This window comes from Stegostoma tigrinum, chromosome 17 (genome assembly GCF_030684315.1).
Source record: "Stegostoma tigrinum isolate sSteTig4 chromosome 17, sSteTig4.hap1, whole genome shotgun sequence".
Taxonomy (NCBI): domain Eukaryota; kingdom Metazoa; phylum Chordata; class Chondrichthyes; order Orectolobiformes; family Stegostomatidae; genus Stegostoma; species Stegostoma tigrinum.
This window is the reverse complement of record NC_081370.1, coordinates 51,102,524-51,124,527: the sequence shown is the minus strand read 5'-3', so window position 1 is coordinate 51,124,527 and position 22,004 is coordinate 51,102,524. Positions and strand designations below refer to the sequence as shown.

The window sequence follows — 22,004 nt, the reverse complement described above, 5'->3', positions numbered from 1 at the left end:
ACTGGTCGCAGGCCTCCAGTCCATAAAGCAACACTCCACCACCACCCTCTGTCTTCTACCTTCGAGCCAGTTTTATTTCCACATGGCATGGACCCCATACTTACAACCAATAAAACTAATGTAATTTACAAAATGCCATGCAAAGACTGTGAAAAGCATTACATGGGCCACCCTGGAAGAAAACTGACAATAAGGATACACGAACGACAACTAGCTACCAAGAGACACAACTAATTCTCACTGGTCTCAATATACACGGGCAAAGAAGGACACAAATTCGACTGGCACAACACACCCATAATAGCACAAGCCAAACAAAGACATGGCAGGGAATTCCTGGAGGCCTGGCATTCCAAGCAGAACTCCACCAACAAACACGTTGAATTGGACCCGATGAACAAACCACTGAAGAACAAAAATGGAAGTAATACCAACCACCCCAGCAAGCCGAGACATATAAATAACAAGCAGGACAGAACAGACATGCTTCACCTGCTGTTACTTAGCAGAGTGACGAAATGTCTGCAGACAAACACACCGGCTCGGCGAGCAGGTCTACAACCTCATCCACAACCCAAGCTACAGATCTTTTCAAAAACTTTATAACACTAGTTCTCCCTGTATCCAATGTCATCTAACCTTGTTAACCAGTCTGCCATGAGGAACCTTGTCGAATGCCTCACTGAAGTCCATATAGATCACATCTACTGCCCTACCCTCATCCATCCTCTTCATTACTTGTTAAAAAAAACTCAATCAAATTAGTGATACATGATTTCCCAGGCACAAAGCCATGTTGACAATCTGTAATCAGTCCTTGCCTTGCAAAAACATGTAAATCCTGTCCCTCAGGATTCCATCCAACAACATACCACCACCGATGTCAGGCTCACCAGTCTATAGGTTGCCTGACTTTTCCTTACCAGCTTCCTTAAAAAGTGGCACCACATTTGTCAACCGCCAGGCTTCTGGCACCTCATCTGTAGCTATTGATGATACAAATATCTCAGCAAGGGACCCAGCAATCACTTCCCTAGCTTCCCATAGAGTTCTAGGGTACATTTGATCAGGTCCTGGGGATTTATCCACCTCTACATGTTTTAAGCCATCCAGCAGCACCTCCTCTTCTGTAACATGAATATTTTTTGAGATGTCACTATTTATTATCCTTCTCCACTGTAAACAATGATGCAAAATACTCATTCAGTATCTTTCCCATTTCCTGCAATTCCGCACTTAGGCGGCCTAGCTGATCTTTAAGAGGCTGTATTCTCTCCCTAGTTACCTTTTTATTCTTAACGTATTTGTAGAATCCATTTGGATTTTCCTTAAACCTATTTGCCAAAGCTATCTCATGTCACCTTTTTGCCGTCCTGATTTCCCACTTAAATATTTTCCTACTGCCTCTATACTCTCCTCGGGATTCACTCCATCTCTACTGTCTATTCCTGACATATGCTTCCTTCTTTTCCTCCCTTCACATTTGCCTTATGTGTCTTTTTTACATTCATTAATGGGAATGTGGGCATCATTGACTGAGCCAACATATATTGCCCATTCCCAATTAGCCTGGAGTTGGTAATTTGCCGTCTTGAAATGTTTCAGTCCTTGTGAAGTAAGGATGAATACTTTGCTGCTAGGAAAGTAATTCCATGATTTTGTCTCAATGACAGAAAAGGGATGCAAAGTAGTGATTGTGAAATAATTGAGTGATATATATTGCAAGTAGGGATGCTATGTAGTTCAGAAGTGAACTTGCAAGTACCCTTGTGCTCCCTTGTGACAGAGTTTGGGGGTTAGGAAGTTGCTTTTGAAGACGCGTTAATTATTCTCTATATCTTATAATAATAATACATCTTATGTAGATGATACCCGCTGAGGCCACCATCAGTCTATGATCAAGAGCTTGGATGTTTAAAGTAGTGGTGAGGTGCTATTTGATGTGCTGATTTTTCCAGGATAATGTTGTCTCTCGAGTGCTGTTGGAGCTTCACTCATCCAGGAAGTGAAGAGGGTCCCATTCACATTCCTGAATTGTGTCTTGCAGTTGAAGGCAGCCGGCTGGTAGGAGGTGTGTTTCCCACCGCACAATTTCCAGCCTGTGATCTGCATTTGCAGCACTGTATTTATATGGCTGGCCTGTTTTTGTTTCTGGTCAGCAGTAACCCCCAGCATGTTGGCGGTGTATGGCTCAGTATTCGTAATGCCATTGGAAATCAAAAATCAGTGGCTAGATTCTCCCTCTTTGGTGATGGTCATGGCCAGGCCTGGTGTCCTTGTCACATAGCAGAAAGTTACTTGCTTTAATCTTGTTCAATCTCTGATTTTTTTCCATTGTTATTGAAAGTTTAAGATCTTTATCTGTTATCTTTTACCATAAATGCTACCTGATCTACTTAGTATTTCCAGCAAGCATTTTGTCTCCTTATTACAGAATATTTTGTCTCTGTCTATGCATTCTGCAAACACTGAAATAAACACCTTCTGCTCCACTCTGAATTGTCTGCATATTAATAATGCAGTTGAATTCGATATTCCAAGAGAACATGTCTTAATAGCATTAAATCAGATGTAGTCAAGGTGCCTGTCTCAATGTTGTGCTGCTACCACATATAAGTAACTTCATATTATGTGATGTGATCGAGAGGAACAAACATCTGTTTCTTTCACAGCTTTAATAATTTTGCTCGTCTTTAGAAGTCTTTTTGGAAGCACTTCAACTCTGTTTAGTAATGCTCTTCTGGGAAATACTGCAAGCTTGCCACTTGTTTACTAATTATTCTCATGAGTAATAGCTATTTTGTTGTTTGTCACATCACTTCAGTTTTTGCACAGCAGTTACTAGTTAGCATTCTCAAAGTAATCATATTGTCATAGAGATGTACAGCATAGAAACAGACCCCTCAGTCCAACTTGTCATGCCTACCAGATATCCCAAATTAATCTAAAAACTGAAAAAAAGTGCAGCTGCTGTGAATCAGGAACAAAAACAGAAGTTGCTGGAAAAGTTCAGTAGGTTTGGCAGCATCTATGAAGTAAATATTAACAACATGTCAGGTCCTGTGACCTTTCCTCAAAACTGGATGCTTCACAGATGCTGCCAGACCTGCTGAGTTTTTCCAGCAACTCCCATATTAATCTAGTCCCATTTTGCAGCATTTGGCTCATATCTGTTCAAACCCTTGCTATTCATATACCCATCCAGATGGCTTTTAAAATGTGTTATTGTACCAGCCTCTGCCACCACCTCTGGAGCTCATTCTATCCACATACCACCTTCTGCATGAAAAAGTTGCCCCTTGGGTCTTTTTAAAATCTTTCCCCTCTCACTAATAACCAGTGCCGTCTAGTTTAGTTCTCCCCTATTATGGGGAAAAAACCTTGGCTATTCTTCCTATCCATGCCCCTCATGATTTTGTATACCTCTATAAGGAACCCCCTCTGCCTGCGACACTCCAGGGAAAGTAGGCTCAGCCTATTCAGCCTATAGCTTAAACCCTCCAACCCCAGCAATATTCTTGTAAATCTTTTCTGAACACCTTCAAGTTTCACAACATCTTTTCTACAGCTGGGTGACTAGAACTGAATAAAAACAAATTTGCTAGAAAAGCTCAGCAGGTCTGGCAGCGTCTGTGAAGGAGAAAACAAAGTTAATATTTCGGGTCTAGTGACTCTTCCTCAGAACGGTGACTAGATTTGAATGCTGTATTACAAAGTGGCCTAACCAATCTCATGAACAGCTACAACATGACCTCCCAAATCCTATACTCAATGCACTGACCATTAAAGGCAAGCGCACCAAACGCCTTCTTCACTAACCTGTCTACATGCAACTTCACTTTCAAGGAACTATGAACCTGCCCTCCAAGACTCATTAGTTTGGCAACACTCCCCAGGACCTTACCATTAAGTATATAAGCCCTGCCCTGATTTGCCTTTCCAAAAGGCAGCATCTCACATTTATTGAAATTAAACTCCATCTGCTGCTCTTTCTGTCTCAATTCCTCAAGATTTTGAAGCTTACAGATTCACAACATTTCTTTGTTGTGCCACATTTTCTACCTACTCCTGCAAAGCGCATCTCTCTCCATATTGTGCACTGTGAGGGTAGAAGTTAGTGAGGAAATTGGAATAAATTCTAGTTTGTGGCAATATTTAGAGTAAAAATGCCCTACACCAGGGGATTTTGATTAAGCCGTTAAATATGGTATTTTCTTCAGCCTAAAGTCCATGAGATGTTTAAAACATTGATCAACAGTAAAGTTTTAAACCAGCCTTAGCTGTAACCCACTTAATGACTAGTTTAAGGAAAGCAGACCATAAGAACCCAGATTTTATGATGAAAATAACATTAGGGCACTGTAGTGATTGGAACCAGGTGGATTTGGTTAACTATGAGATCCTTGTTAACCTGGGCCAAACAGGGAGCCCTGGCTGACAGATATAAACAGGGAATTCAGAGAGTCTCTTGACTTCAGGGACTGTCTCCAAGCTGGCTGGTCACAGTCAGCGTACTGTACACATGTGAATAAAGGTGACTTGGTGACCATATGCCAAACTCTGTGCAGTTATTTGAGCACCATGAGAAAAGAGTAGATTTGACAATAGCGTATGGTGACAGCATGTGCATAAGCTGCATACTGGAAACTAAGACGTTGCTGTATGTGCTGTACTATTCAGAAAATTTGCTACAACAGTATGTCACTAATTAATTCTCCAGAGGGTCACGTAAAATGCATGTACTCATCCCCTAGACCTTCACTACACTTGCTAGAAGTTAAAGTTTGTCCATTCAAGTATAAATAGCTATTGAATAATGTGACACATTTAACTTCTGTCAGTAGCCTCTCCAGTTGTGAAATCTATTTTATGTGTGGGAAGTTTCATTCCTTCAGATTTTAATTATAGTTGGAGATTTAAAACTTTTTTTTTGCTTCATGAATCCCTCTGTCTTTCCTTCTTTCATTTTATTTTACCTTCTCTACATGACTTTGCACTGCTCATGAAGAATTCTTCAAACTGAGTGGTTTAGGAAATATTGCTGTTTCCCCTGTTCTCATAAATCACAGATCTTCTGTAGAGGGCACTAAGCTATTTACAATTTCTGATTACATCACATTATCATTGGGAGGTCCATGGGCAAGTGTAATTTGAAATGGATATCCCCGATGGCCGCAAATAAATGTTCATTTTTATCTCAGCAATATTTGGCAACTTCAGAACATCTGTTTTACAATCTCTAGAGAAAGAACTTAAACAATTACTCTAAAATCTCTCATATGAACATAAAAGACCTTTATGATTTGTAAACTTGGAGGTATGATGTCTGCCAAATGTGAACAATCTCCTGTTGTTCACTTTAAAAGATGTGGTTGAGACATTTTTTTTAACTGATATGATTTATAAGCCAGATTTTATGGCAGCTGTGGTATTTTACAGATGATAATGCACTTTAAAATTGATGGCGACTCGTCGAAATTAGATAAAGCGGAGCTTCTATTGATTTTTATGCAGACACATAGACTGCACCCTCTCTTTGATCGTTGTTCTTTTAAGTTTATTATTTAAAATGAATTTGCGATTTACTCAATGCTATAGAAAAAAGATTGAGTGGCTGATGGAATATAATTTGGGAAAATATGTGGTTATGTATTTGGTAGGAAGAATAATGGCATTGAATATTATTTAAATGGAGAACGACTGCAGAAATCCAGAGGACAGAGGGATTTGGGGGCCCTCGTCCATGAATCACAAAAGGCCAGCACACGAGGTTAGTGGATAATAGAAAGGCAAATGGAATGCTGGCATTTATTTCAAAGGGAATAGAGTGTAAATGTAAAGAGGTTTTGCAAAACTATACATGGCACTAATTAGATCACACATGGAATACTGTGAGCAGTTTTGGGTCCCTTATCTAAGGAAAGACATATTGTAGAAATGTGGGAGTGTTGTGCTCACTGGCTTATGCTCCCAATTATAACCTAGCTAGACTTTCTATCAAAGTGTGAGATGGTGGGGATTGGGGTTGGAGGTGGAAATGGGGTGGGGTATTCATGCAGGAAGCAGCCTTGCTAAGGCCTGTGCTGAGGCCTCTGAACTTGCCTGCTGAGAGACTTGGGGGCCTTCATTATAGAAAAGCCAGCTTGACAGTGCACCTTGCATTTGTACCAGCAAGATATAGAAATGAGGAGTGTTGCGAACAATGGTTATAATTTGTTTATAACGGATGATAATGACAATGGGATGAACATGATAGTTGCAGTGGAGTAAAGAATGTTCTGATAACTGAGTAAGTACCAATGTTGACACCTTAGCATCCTTTCAGGAGCAGTCTTCATATTCTCCTGTGAGGTTTAGGGTTCTTTCTTCGTTGAAGGTGAAGAGCCTAATTTTGGGAATCCCCACCACTTGTCCGGGCCCTTTTTGCCCTATTGTGGGTTGTCTTCTCCTGGAATGTGATAAAAGATGGGATTGAATGATATGGAAATGGGTGGTGCGGCTTTTAGTGCTGGGGCAGATGGTGAGATGCCACAAGTGGGTGAGTAGACAGGACAGAGGGCATGCAGGGCTCATTGTATGAGAAGTATGGAGGAAAGAGATTGAGGGAAGATGTTGCATGTGACAGTGAGAGTGGTAGAGCATTAGCCTTGGAGAGAGGTTATGTCAGTAGCAGGAATAGAAGTAGGAAATGTGAAGTGAGAGAGAAAAGATGGTGGCATTAACCATGGTAAAGTGGTGCAGGTTATTGATCTATTTACAGCAGTGGTATGCATTCTTCCAAACAGTTGAGACTGCCCTGATGCAGGTGCTTACCCCAAGCTGGCAGAGTCTGAGGCTGTGGCTTCCTTTGCCAGTCCAGGGGAAGGAGGACTTCCCTCCTCTGAACCATCTTATTGACCAGAACAGTCAGACCCCTATGTGCAAAGTGGGGCACAAATTTCTTTTAATTATCAGGAAGCGTAGAAAAATGTCAGGTGTGCCACTGCGGACTGTCCATTCCAGGACATGCAGTGAATGGTGAACTTTTACAGCTACACTGAATGGTAGAATTGTCTCGCATCAGCCAAGAGGGGTGCTATGAGACATGGTTGGTGGTTAATGAAGCAAATTTGGGATGATGTGAAAAATCTTGCTTGGCCTTATGGAGAGGGACCTTCCATGAAATGCAACAAATTTGACACTCAGCAAACATATCATAAGATTCAGCCCTAAGACAATTTACCAAAGAATCAAAAAGCCCTTGTAATAAACATGAGAAGAGTAAGGGCATAGCAGGTATGTGTTCTGTTTCCCCTTTCAATCCATCTGCAATATGAAATTATGCTAACTGAAATTAAACTACCAAATTGAATTATTCTTGATAAATCAATAAATAAAGCCGGGTAAATAAGGACTTTGAACTTCATGTTTACTCATTTACAATGTAACAGTCCCTTCAATGAATGTTTTTGTGCTTTAGATCCTGTACAATTCCACAAAGATGAATTATGGTGGGTTTGTACTTCATCAGTTTTCACCTCAGTGTGGCCTTATCCTGGCTTATCCTTGTAGTTTTATCACATCAGTCTTGTATTTCAGGATCACTTAACCCATTTACCAGTAGTCAATGAAATTCTGCTTCCTTAATTGAAGATTGTGCTATTTGCATTTTCTCTATAAACTAAGGCATTTGTGTTTCTGTCTTCATTTTCTGGAATTTTGGCTGGATAGCATCCGTTGTCATTATCCAGTTATTTTCATTGAGACTCATCACTGTCAGTCCTTGGCACATATAAATCAAATCTAACTAAATTATGTTTTGATTGCAAAATTTGCAGTGACAAGATGTGCTTTTAAAGATTATTTTGTCAGGATAATTTGTTTACTTTTGCATCAAACATGATTCAGACTGATGCAAATATAGAAACATGGAAAATAATTACACCAGAGAAACAGTGCTGCATGTTCACACTGGACACAAAAAGCAGGTCTAGTATTTCAAGACTCACCCTTTTTTGTGAGAACACGTTTGTTCTGAATCTTCTTTATCTCCTCCTGAAAGCTTCGCACTGCTCTGACATGGATTTATCTTCGAATAGCTGATTCCAATCCAAATTGCTTTTAAACTAAAATTAAATTTAAAGTTTATTAAATTTTGCCAAATTACATCTCGATTTAGTAAAGTTGGCCTTTTCCCAATTTAAAGCATTTACTCTTGTTCTGCCTTTATTCTTTTACATTACCGATGAAAATCTAACTAACTCATGCCCACAGTCATTTAAATACTGACCCACTGTTATTCGTTCCACCTGCCCAACTTCATTCCCTGACCACGTGTTCTGAACAGCTCAATCTTTTGGGGTTAATGTGGTGGCAAAAGAAAGGTCCATTGAATGTATTTGTTGAATTTTGTGTCTTCTACACCATTTTCTACAATGAATTTATCCCAGTTAATGTGAAGGTAATTGAATTTCCCAGCTAGAAGTACCATTTTCTGTTCTCAGAAATTTCAGAAGTGAAGAAAAATCATCAGAAGGTGGCTTCTACGCATTAAAAAAATTAAAAGATAGTGCAGGAAACAATAATATGCAGGAGATCGATCATGATCTCTTGAAGGACAGAATGAACTCAGTGGGCTGAATTGCCTACTCCTGCTCCTATATTGTATGTTCTATGTTCTTACGTGAGAGCCCTACCGGACTAAAAATGCTAAATCTTTTTCTCTCTCCACAGGTGCTGCTATACCTAATGAGATTATTCCAGCTTTCTCATTACCCTGCTTTCATTCCTAATTTAGTCCCATCTGTCTTTCCTTTCATTTTTTGTGTGTGCTGTTATTATCAAATACCTAATTTATTTTTCATGTATATATTGTCTATATATCATCAAGATAAAGCATTCAGTGTTCAAATAATTGTGTGAAAATTTCTTCAAGCCACCCTCCTCACTCTGCGTATTTATCCTGATTCTAAATCTCCTGTACCAATTTGTCAAATAATGCAAACAATCTCACTCAACACTTCTGGAGGTTTATGCAGAGAGAGACCGAGGGAGTTAATATTCAGGTCGATAGCTTTTTGTTAGAACTGGGTTAACTCCGTTTCTCCCTCCACCGATGCTATTTCCAACATTTTCTGTTTGCATTTCAGATTTCTAGCATGTGCAGTATTTTATATCTATAGGCATTTTCAATGCTATACTTTGTCAAAACTTTTCAGAATTTGGAAAACGTCCAAGTGATCTCTCCTTAGCCTTCTCTTTCCATTGAAAAAAGTTGCCTTTTATGAGTCTTCACAGCTCTAACCTCCCATTTTTGGGTCATCAAGTCTTTGAAACTCCCTTCACCAGAGTGGTGAAAAAGGGATCATTGAATTTTTTTAAGGCAAGGGTGGATATATTCTTGACTAACAAAACAACTAGTAGTTATCAAGGGTAGGTGGGAGTAGAGCTGAGGGCACAATAATATCAGCAATAATGTGATTGAATGACAGGACAGGCTGAAGGGATGAATAGCCTACTCATGCTCCCAATTAAAATATGCATATAAAACCCGAAAGATTTAGACGTTCTTATCATGACGATGAATCACCATGTCTTTAGGTTTCTTCTGTTGTGAGATTCCTAAAACAACATTCCAAAGAGGGAAGGAAAACCTGTTGTGTAATTATGAAGAGGACCACATATATCTTTTGTTATGATTTAAAACTTAACTTCATATAAGTGCAACTGAATCCTGCACAGTGTTGCTATCATGACTCTCCTGATCGATTATTGTCCGATTCACTATTATCATCTTCAATCTCATTCATGAGTGCAATGGTTTAATTGTTTGTGAGTATGAGCCATCATTAATGCTGTTTCTTTTCTGTTTAGTTTTAACAGTGTCCAACTTGGAAGTCACATTTTGTTTCGTGAATTTGCCTTCATCAAAGCTACCCCTTACAATAGGGCTTCATTTATACGAATGTTCTGGCGGTGCTTTCGGCAAATAGGCAAGAATGGAGGTAAGTTTCTCATGATTTTTTAAAGAAGGTTGGTGACAATTCCATTTGGAATACAAAATTGAAATAATTAATACACGTTTCTAATTTGCAAATTTTATTCACAAGTTACTCAGAAATGACCAAATAATATTTCATGCAGTATGTTAGTAACGTGCAAATCCAGCCTCATGTAACTTGGGAAACAAGGGATGAATGTCTTACAAAACTAGTTAAATTTAAACTTGTTTTCCTTTGCATTTAAATATTACTTCCCACAGGTGGTCTGGGAAAACCAGGATTTATTTCTGCCCTAGTGTCTAATGTAGTCACTGTTTTCAGCTGCAGGAACAAGAACCATGTGGTATTTTTTTAAACAGATTTCAAACCCTCCAGCAAACCTATTAGTTCTGTCATTCACTTTTATGTTCTTTTTGGGGTTAACATAGCTCAGTTCACATAATACCTCAAGGGACACTTCGGGAAAGGCTCATAAAAATACACTTCCTAGGGCTTAAAGTTAAAATTAAACTGGCATTAACATCGCTTTTTTATAAAAATCTTGTACTTGCCCGATGTACTTTCTGCATTTTGTGAAGAAAGGAATAGCCTCATTTTTTATACATTTAACTCTACTTACAGCCTAAACAGTAGGTATGTTTACTGGGTGCATTCTCTTAACCTAGGAGGTTAGATTTACTCCACTGGGTGAGAGCATAGGAGAGGTTGGCAGTGGGAAACATCAGCTTTTGTGCTCCTGAGTTGCTGCTTGGCCTGCTGTGTTCATCCAGCTTCACACTTTGTTATCTTGAATTCTCCAGCATCTGTAGTTCCCATTATCTCTGGCCCCTACCTCCAACATCAAGTGCATTTGTATATAACCTTTACACAGTAAGTCCTGCTAAGGCATTTGACAGGAGAGACTACCAAACAAAACTTTACACAAAGCCACATTGAGAGATTTTTATTTCTATTGACTCAGGGGATTTGGGAATCGCTGACAGCGCCACCATGTATTGCCTATCGCTAACTACTCTTTAGAATGTGGAGCTGAGCTGCTTTTTTGAACCACTGCAGTCTTATTTGCTATAATTTACTGTGCACCCACAATAATGTTAGGGAGGGAGTTCCTGGATATTGACCCAACGATATTGAAGATATGGTAATTTATTTCCAAGTTGGGATGGTGAGTGGCTTTGAGAGAAGTTGCAGGTGCTGATGTTCCTCTGTAACTACTGCCCACGTCCTTCTAAACAGAAATGGTTATGGGTTTGGAAGGTGCCACCTAAGGAGCCTTGGTGAATTTCTGCAGTGTATCATGTGAATGATGCTACTGTTGAACATCAGTGATGGAAGGACTGAATGTTTGTGACTGCGGTTCCAATCATGTGGACCGCTTTGTCCAGCATGGCACATGGCTTCTTGAGCATTGTTAGAGCTACACTCATCCAGGCATTTGGATGTGTTCATTCACATTCCTGACTTGTGCTTTGTAGATGGTGAATAGGCTTTGGGAAGTGAGGAGATGAGTTACTTGTACCTATTTGGCTCATCTGATTCAGGGTCAGGTCAATGCCAACCCCCAAGATGTTGATAATGGGAAGAATTCAGTGATAGTTATGCTGTTGAATATCAAGGAACAATGATTAGATTCGCTCTTGTTAGAATGGACATGACCTGGCATTTGTATGGCACAAATATTACTTGCCACTTGTCAGTGCAACCCTGTATATTATTATGGGCTAGCTGCCTGTGGCCATGAACTGCGTCAGTATATGAGGAGATACAAATGTGTTGAACATTGTGCAATCATCAGCAAGAATCTCTCCTTCTGACCTTATGATGGAGGGAAGGCCATTGAAGAAGCAACTGAAGCTACATCAGCCAAGGGTGCGACCCTGAGTAACTCCTGAAGAGATGTTTCTGGTGCTGAGATGACTGATCTCCAATAGCCACAGCCATTCTGCTGTGTACCAGATTTGACTTCAATCAGTTTTCCCTGATTCCCATTGACTCCTGTTTTTCTAGACCTCCTTGGATGCCTTAGTCAATCAAATGTTGCCTTGATGGGAAAGGCGATCACTTTCACCTCAGCTCTGGAATCCAGCTCTTTTGCCAACGTTTGAACTATGGATATATTGCGCTCAGGAGCTAAGCAGCCTTAGCAGAACCCAGCCTGAGTATTAGTGAACAGTTTATTGCTAAGCATGTGATGCTTGATAGCACTGTTAATGACCTCTTCCACCACTTTACTAATGATCAAGAATAGACTGATATGCTGGTAAATAGTGGGTTGGATTTGTCCTGCTTTACGTGTACAGGATATACCTGAGCAAATTTCTACATGGTCAGCTTATTGCCAATTTTCTAGTTGTACTGAAATAGCTTGGCAACGACAGTAGCAAGTTCTGAGCTCTAGTCTTCTTCAGGTTGACACCTCATTTTTTTTTCAATTATATTATGATATGTCTGACCAAACGTTTGGTTAAAGAGGTAATTTTTAAGACAGAGCCCAAAGGAGGAATCAGCGGAAGTGAGTGGAGAGGTTTAGAGAAGGATTTCAAGAGCTTTGGGTCTAAATAGCTAGACAGCATGGCCAACAGAGGTGGAGCAAAGTAAATTAAGGCACATCATAGGTCATTGAGTCGAAATTCTGGAATTCCGTCCCCAATGGCATTGTGGGTAAACCAACAGCAAGTGGGCTGCAGAGGTTCAAACAGGCAGGTCCCCAACACCTTCTCAAGGGCAACTAGGAGCAGGCAATAAATGCCCAGCCAGCAACACCCACATCCCACAAATGAATTAAAAAAGCTTCAGTAGAGTAGTAAATGATGTTTTATAATGTTGTTATTTCGCAGCTTGGCTTATAAAATAAACATTTTAAGGATTTTGGGTTTCAGTTCTGTGAAAGTCCTTTTTTTTATGGTGAGAAACCCATCTTTTAGTCTTGGGTCAAAACTGCATTTCCAGGAAATCATATCACTTGAGATGAATGATTTGATAAACTACCTGGTGAAGTAATTGCTGAAATATTTATCTTGATGAGCTTTTATCGCCACCAGAAAGAGAGACCAAAAGCCAAAAAGAGGTTCATGACAAAAGATCCATATCAGCAGATGTCTGTTTAGCAGCCTCGTAGTCCAAGTCATTAAAAATATTAATAAGTTAGCCTGTCTGTGTGTTCTGGGCAGAAACAGAGACAATCACATCTGGTGAGTGTGCAGAAAACCACTGAAAGGAAGCACTTAAATTCCTGACTCAACTGACAAATTATACAAGATGGGAGTGTTATTTCACTGGAGCTTGATGTCTGTAAAAGATATTGCTGTTAAAAAGGTTCAACCTTTCCCAAGAGGGCAGAGATGTTATAGTGACAAAGCTATGCTCATCTTTGAGGAACACCCTGGACAGCTCCAGATTTCAGACATCCTTCAGCCCTTATGTTCGTAACTGCACCCAAGACTCAGCACTTCAATGTGGAGATCATGGAGGCCATAGTTGATGTGAATGCCTTTTAATTGGGTTCTGATTCTGCTCAGGTTTCACACTTACAGCCAGTCTGTGTGTGACTATGTGAGATTTGTGAGTGCATTCTTCTGTGTTCCTCAAACTGCCATGTGTTTTACAAGGACGTGCATACTCATTTAAGGATATTTGATATCCAATGCCCATTAGCTCCCAGACTCCGGTTAGCAGCACAAACATGTAACAGCTGCAGACACAGACAAACAAAAACTTGCTCTACCCACCACAACTGTGTTGACAGTCTTTTTTAAAATTCCTCCACAGTCAAGATCCGTACACACAGACCCCTCTTTCGCGTCCTGTTTTATGTTGCTGTCCCTATCAACTGCTTCAGTTTTCAGGCTCCCCACGTTCCCATCCCTTTTATTTAATGTTGAATGTCCATGGCTTTCCCCACTCTGCCCTTGGCTTCCGTAATGGCACACGGAACAGAATAGCATGGGAATGGGCCCTTTGGCACACTATGTCTGCACCGGTCAGACCTCAGGACCAGTGAACCTGAAACTTTAACTCTGATTTCTCCCCACAGGTGCTGCCAAACCGTCTGAGACTTTCCAGCAATTTCTGTTTTTGTTTCTGATTTCCAGCATCGACTGTTCTTTCGGTTTTTATTTAGATGTGGAGAGGATGTTTCCTCTTGTGGAAGGATTTGGGACTAGGTGCCACTACTTAAAAATAAGAGGTTGATTATTTAAAATGGAGATGAGGTGTTTTTTTTCATTGTTTGTGGAATTCTTTTCCTGAAAAAGTGGTGGAAGAAGAGCCTTTGAATATTTTTAAGGCATGGACAGATAGATTCTTGTTAAGCAAGGCGGTGAAAGGCTATTGGGGTAGATAGAAATGTGGAGTTAAGGTTACAGTCAGATCAGCCATAATATTATTGATTGGCAGAACAGGCTTGAGGGGCTGAATGGCATACTCCTGCCTCTAATTTGTATGGTCATATGTAAGATGGAAGTCCGAAGAAGCACGAGGTGAGCTGTGCCTGCCAGATAACTGATCGGCTTTCAAGTCAGGAATTGGCACAGTCTAGTTTTTTGGCAGTAAAGGTGGCAAAATTAATGAATGATGTGATGAAAACATATGAAATTAATTTCATTGCTGCTTGTTAGCAAGATTCAGAATTTACAGATGAAACCTTAAGGTGAAAATTGGAACGTTTTTTCTCAACATCAAGGGTCGATTCTTTGCTGTTGTGCTGGGTTTTCCCACATTTCTTGCCATTGACCATGTTGCACAAGGGCTGGGGAAATTTCAGACAAGTCCACCCTGTGTTTTAGGTCTGTGGCCCCTTTCATCAGAACTTCCAGGCCAACGGTACTTATGTACCTGAGCCATGTCTGATTCAAATTGTATAGTACAAACAGTAAATGCATAGATTCAGAAAATGGATGCAGCACAGAAAGATTCCATTTGGCTCATTGTGTCCATACCAGCTTTCTGCAAGAGCAACTCACCCAGGTCCATTCCCTGTAGTATATCACTGTCTCTTTCTCATAGCCCTGAAAACTTTTTCACTTGAGATAACTATTAAATTCTCTTTTGAAACCATGATTAAATCTACCTTCATCACATTCGTAAGTAGTTCGTTCCAGATCCTAACCAAATGTTATGCAAAACAAGTATCAGTGATATTGGGAACTGCAGATGCTGGAGAATCCAAGATAATAAAATGTGAGGCTGGATGAACGCAGCAGGCCCAGCAGCATCTCAGGAGCACAAAAGCTGACGTTTTGGGCCTAGACCCTTCATCAGAGACCTCTGATGAAGGGTCTAGGCCCGAAACGTCAGCTTTTGTGCTCCTGAGATGCTGCTGGGCCTGCTGTGTTCATCCAGCCTCACGTTTTATTATTATGCAAAACAAGTTCTCTTCCATATCAATATTGCTTTTGTTAGTGCTCACTTGTTCCATGATCTTTCCATAAATGGTAAGTTTCACTGAATCTATTCTGTCCAGACAGCTGATGATTTTGAACGCTCCTATTAAAACACTTCTCAATCCTTTCCTCTCCAAGGACAACAGCGTCAGCTTCTTTAATCTATCCATGTAACCAGAATCCTTCATATAAAACTTTTCTACACCCTTCACACCCTTTTAAAGAACAATGTCCAGAATTAAACAATTACCCTGAAGCTCAGCCAGTATTTTGGTAATGTTTGCCATAACTTAATTGTTTCTGCTCCTATTTATAAAGATGCTTTATGACTTATTACGCATTTTCTAAACCTGACCGTGCACCCTCAATAATTTGTATTCCACTGATCCTTTGCTCCTACTTACCCTTTATTCCATATTGCCCGAGGAGAAGGGCTGCAGATACATGGCATACCACCATCTGCAAACATCTTCTATCCTCCACACACAGTCCTGGCTTGTGACTGTATCACTGTTGCTTCAATGTCACTGTGTCAGCTCCCTCCCAAACAACAGTTTGGGTGACACAGTGGCTCAGTGGTTAGCACTGCTCTCTCACAGCACCAGGGATCCAGGTTTGATTCCGGCCTTGGGCAACTGTCTGTGTGGAGTTTGCAAATCCTCCCAGTGTCTGTGTGGGTTTCTTCTGGGTCCTCTGGTTTCCTCCCACAGTCCAAAGATATGTAGGTTAGGTGGATTGGCCACGCTAAATTGTCCGTAGAGTCCAGCGATGTGTAGGTTAAGTGGATTACCAATGTAGGGTTACAGGTATAGGGAGGGTGCGTTAGGATGCTGTTCAGTGGGTCAATATGGACTCAATGGCCCGAATGGTCTGCTTTCACACTGTAGGGATTCTATAGTTACACAAAATGGACTGCAGCAGTTGAAGAAAGCAGTTCACGATCACCTTCACCAAATGCTGACTGAGCCTGCAATGTCAGCATCCTGTGAAGTGAACATATTTATTCTTTATTCTTCATTGTTTCTATCAAAATGTATCATTCCATATTTCACTGATCTCTGGGGTTATAATATACTTTCCTCCAGTCCGAATAAAGCCAATGCTCCGTTTTCTGCCCCTCATCCGATTTCATGTCCATGCTGCCACTGTCCCTTTTATTCTATGGGCGTTGCCTTGTTATGTGGCACTTTATCGAAGGCTTTACTGAAGGCAATGTACACCATGTTGACAGTAATTACTGTTTCAGGCTTCTCTGTTACCTTTGCAAAAATTTCAAACAAGTTAGTTAAACATGATTTGCCTTTAGCAATTCTGAAAGAATTAAAGAGATATTTGGCTGCGGCTTAAATGGCAGTTTATCAACTGAATGAACATGAAAAGATAAGGAAAGAAACCAAACAACTGAACAATCAAAAAAATGCATAGATCTAGATGGAGAGGAGGTTGTACCCTAAAATAATTGAACTCAAGTTTGAGTCAAGAAGGCTGTTGAGTTGAAAGATGAGATGTCATTCCTCAAACTTCCATCGAACATCATTGAAACACAATTGCAGATCAAGGACAGAACAAGCGGAGAATTAAAATAAAAAGCAACAGAAAACTTGGGGTCATTCTTGTGAGCCAAACAGAGGCAATCTGTAAAGTGGTTAGCCCTGTCCATGTTTAGGGCTTCCCCCTTGGAGGGGAAATCACATTGTAAGCAGTGAACACAGTATGTGAATTAAGAAATGTGAGTAAATTCCTGTTTCATTTGGACTGAGTGTTTGAAGCCTCGAAGAAAAGAAGTTAGGATGAATGCTGTATCTCTCAATATTTTATGCTAAGATCCTATAGGAAAGGGCAGAGCTTTGTGGGTGACTGAGGTGTGAATCAAGGTGTTGCTGAGGGAACAGTGGAGAAGCATGCATACCTCAAAGAGAAATTTTAAATTCTTATATTTTATCATGTGAAACTTATATTCTTAAAACACGTATGCAAATTCTGTGGTTTTTAAAATATCTTGTTGTCCAATACCTATAAAGATAGCCCACAAACCCACCAACACACCAAAACAGCAGCTAATGAACTTAAAAGACCCTATACAGAAAACAAATAAAACAAACATCATCCACAAAATACCTTGCAAGAACTGTGACAAACACTACATTGGACAAACTGGCAGAAAGCTAGCCACCAGGATACATGAACATCAACTAGCCACAAAACGACATGACCCACTATCACTCGTATCCTTACATACAGATGAGGAAGGACACCAGTTTGATTGGGACAACACATCCATCCTAGGACAAGCCAAACAGAGACACGCACGAGAATTCCTAGAAGCATGGCTTTCCAACCGGAACTCCATCAACAAACACATTGATTTGGAGCCAATCTACCATCCCCTGAGAAAAAGAACAGGAAATGACATCACCAATGCAGGATATGACATCACCAACCCAAGGAAACCTAACCAGATAAATAGAAAGCGGGACATAACGCCAGCGCTTCGTCGGAGGCTCACTGATGATGTTACCTAGAATGGTGACGAAACGTCTAAAAATGAACCTTCCAGCTCAGCGAGCAATCTCACATCCAGAACCTCAACCTGAGCTACAAATCTTCTCAAAACTCGCTAGCACCTATAAAGATTGTGTGCTGTGTTTGTTTTTCAAAGCTTGTGTGATTTTGAATACTCACCGGGATGATGTTTTACATTTGAATACCTCTGACATTTGGAAGTATTTTACAGGGACACCATCTGTCTCATTTTGCAACCAATTTGTGTTCTCAATAAAATAGAAATATGACAGTTTCTAACACAGAGAGGAATGTGATGTTATGATTGCACAATTTTCCAGTGCATGGTTATGTAAAGCCAAGCCGTACAGCATGCTTTTCATTTCTTTTATGGTGATGCCAAACCACTAAGCTTACAATAGTTATCCAGAAATTTTGGGTAAGAAAATTGATTTGAACATGTGTTATTTCATAGTAAATGGATTACTCAATAATTACTATATTAAGCTTTTCGCAGTATTGACAAGTTAAAAAAAACTCATTCACCCTTTCAAAACAGCTATAGGTTTTTTGAACTGCAAACTGAATATGCTTGAGCATTTTGCATTTAAAGAAGTGCTGTATGAAAGCCTGGAAATCTGACAGCCCTGTTGTAAAATTGAGATATTATTCAGTTCTGTCTTTGGCAACAAAGAGTGCCACCTAAAGAGGTTGCTTCTCCCCTTGTCAGTGGCAGGTATTATGGGCTGCCGAGAGAAACGATCACCTTCATTTCCAACACTTGTGCTTCACACAGCAGTGCCATTTTCAGACACCTGCTTTGCACAGACTTTCTCTGGCATTGGAAAGGGTTTCCAGTTGGAAAATAATTTTTGTAGTGGTGATTTTTAAAGACTGAACATACAAATGAATCATCCTGGGTGATCTTCTGTTCCTCCCAGTGGGCAAACACCTGGTTTTTACTTACAACACTTTTCTCCTATATATATCACAAATAAGCTCTTCACCATGTAAAGAATTACATAAATGTACTACTGTTTCTTGGCAAAGCAAACCACTGCATTAACAGAGCAGATACCTTCGTTTCTGCCAAATTGTAATAAAATAGTTTCATCGGGGTGGCAATCACAGTTGTAAATCCTGCTCTATCACGACTCAACAAATCCCCAGTATTGCAGGTGAAAGACTGGTAAAAACTTACACTCATGTTATTTTGTGTTAGTGCCAAATCTGAGCATTCTTTTGTTGAAAGATCAAGTTGTATAACATTACCATGCCTGAACAAACTTGGCTCTAGATGTTAATGGGAAAATTAAGTTAACTATTACAGGTACATGTGAGAACAAAAATGCATTGTATTGAATTTCTCACCACAGTACATGTATCTGCAAGTAACAAAAAAAATGATTCTTTCAAAGACAAATTCTATTAAATGGGCCTTAATTGTGTTAGCAAAAGATCAGAAAGGATCCTATCAATGCGTTTAAGCATAACTCATCCAAAAGGGAGTGATGCACAACAGTATTCTCACTGCATTAGCTCAAATGATAAAACTAAGAAATATCATTCAGTCATTGGGGAGAATCTTACAGCTGTCTGGCTGGTATGGATTATGAGATAATCACATAAGAATTCCCGTGAGGCCTATCTTTGCCATTGGGAATTGTTTGCTACACCTTTTACCTAAGTTCTGGGTCTCAAGGTTAAATTCTGGGTGTCAATGTTAGGTAGTGGCTTGTTGCCTATTAAGGGAAACTATTACTTGTTAACCACCTTATTAACTGCACAACTTACCCCACTAAGATGCAGTTTCCTGTCCTGTCACCCACTGTGTCAAACTAAACGGGGAGACTTCTCAACATGGAAATCAGAGTGAGTATTAGGCAACTTCAGCTCACCACTTTTTCTAAAGGACCTCCATGTTGGACACCAGGCTCCAGCATCTCAGAGTAAATATTACCGGGCACTGGCCATATATAGCCCACTTCCATGGACATTGTTCTCCAACAAGTACCAGCTACTAAGAACTGTCATGGCATATCTCTGACCCTCTTACAGTATGTTCCTGAACTTCATTCTGCACCTTCACCTGCACCAGCAACTATCAATGTACCACAGCAGCAAGGACATCTAACGCTCTGGGATACAAACACAGCTGATGGACGGAATCAAGCTGCGTCTCCAGGCTGTTCACTTGCTCTCTCAGTTCTCCTTCACTTTGAACCAATCTGAATGCTCAAAGAATTCCTGCCTTGCCTTTTTGACCCAAAGATGTCAGGCTCGCGGTACTGTTATATTGCCATGCCATTTAGTGCAGACAGGAAGCTGCTCCTGGTTGACAACATTCCTCAGTCAAGTCAGGTGAGATACCCTTTGATCATGGGGTCCTGCCACAGTAAGTTTGGTACCAGCCAGGGACTTGAACATGGTCAGTCAGCTGCTCAGGATGATCAGAACCAGGATCCTGTCCTTGTTTGGTTGAGGAGCTCAATGTCAGGTAGCCTACTATGCATCTTGACTCTTTCAGACCTAAAATGACCTGTTTTCCTCCTGGAATGAGAAGGAGGCCTGTATGGAGGTAGATGCAAGTGGATTTACATTTGGTACAGATGGGGAATTGTCCCTAGTCAGTGAGTGATTAGGCCGTGCAGACAGCATGGACCACTAGATGAAAAACGTTATCTCTGATTTTCTCTCTCTACAGATCCTGACAATCTTGCAGGGTTTCTCCAGCACTTCCTGTTTTTGCTTCATATTTCCAGCCTCAGCAGTTTTTTGTTTTATTTTACCATCCCTACCTGGTATCAGTCTAGTGAACTTTCTCTGCACTGCCTCCAATGCCGCCATATCGTCCAATAGATGAGAGGCCTAAACTACTCTCAGTATTCCAGCTGTTGTCTGATGAGTGCCAAAGATCGTTTCAGTAGTATCTCCCTACTCTTATATTCCATGTCCTTTGAAATAGAGGCTGAAAGTCCATTTATCTTCCCAATTGCATCATCTGCTGAATAGGAATGCTTGTTATTTATGGATGAGAACTCCAAAGTTTCTCTGTCCCTTAGATTTCTATAACCTTTCACTCTTTACATAATATTCAGCTCCTCTAATCTTCCTGCCAAAGTGCATAGCCTCATACTTTTTATATTTCATCTGCCACTTTTTTGCCTACTCGCCTAAACTGCCTATAGCCCTCTGCAGATTCTTTGTGTCATCCTTGCCACTTGCCTTCCCACCTATCTTTGCGTTATCACAAACTTAGCTACAGTATATTTACTTTGTTCATCATTAATATATACTATAAGTCACAGTGGCCCCAGTATTGATCTCTGTGGCACCTTACCAAGTGTTCCCCCATCCCAACTCTCTGTCATGTACTTGTTAGCCAATCCATTTTCCATACCACCTCCAAAAGCATGGAATATTATTAAGTAGCTTAATGTGTGGTACCTTATCAAACACGTTCTGAAAATCAAAATATATTCACTGCTTCTTAATTATCTATCTTGCTTGTTAGTTCTTGAAAGAATTCTAGTAAATTTTTCAGACTTGCTTTCTCCTTTATGAAGCCATTCTGACTTAGCTCAATCATTTTGCATTTCCAAATGCTGTGTACCTTATTTTTGATAAACTCTAACATTTCCCAACAACAGACTTCAAAGTAACCTTTATACAGAATAACTGTGTTTCTTTTATTCTTGTTTGGCATGTTGCTGGCAGGACCAGCATTTGGTGCCCATCCCTAGGTGCCTTGAACTGATTGGCTTTTTAATACATTTCAGAGACCATTTAAGAATCAACCATATTGCAGCAGGTCTGGAGTAAAATGTAGGCAAGAACAAGTAAGAATGGCAGCCTCCTTCCCCAAAGAAAATAAGTGAACCAGATAGGTCTTAGTGATAATTGACAATGGGCTGGGTACTTTTTAATTCCAGATTGTTATTGCTAGCCCAGTGACATTACCCCGATGCCACTGCCTCCCTGCTTGTACCAAAGTCCAATTTTAAGACCCTCATGAAAATTCCACAAATGGACCCAATTAATAGAAACTCTGTGTGGTAATGAATTTTTGCCAGTCGGAACATAGCCAGCTTTATGGGCAGCACTAACATCCAGTGCAATGTTTTTAAAACCAATAAAAAGG

The 22,004-nt window shown here is 40.2% G+C and overlaps 1 protein-coding gene across 1 annotated transcript in view; it reads left to right on the top strand.

The window, feature by feature from the left end:
• cstpp1 (centriolar satellite-associated tubulin polyglutamylase complex regulator 1) overlaps positions 1–22,004 on the top strand; it is a 290,003-nt gene that overhangs the window by 120,928 nt on the left and 147,071 nt on the right. The window contains exon 3 of the mRNA XM_048545045.2: positions 9,853–9,983. Coding sequence (XP_048401002.1) covers positions 9,853–9,983 — 131 coding nt within the window. The remainder of the gene's footprint in view (positions 1–9,852; positions 9,984–22,004) is intronic.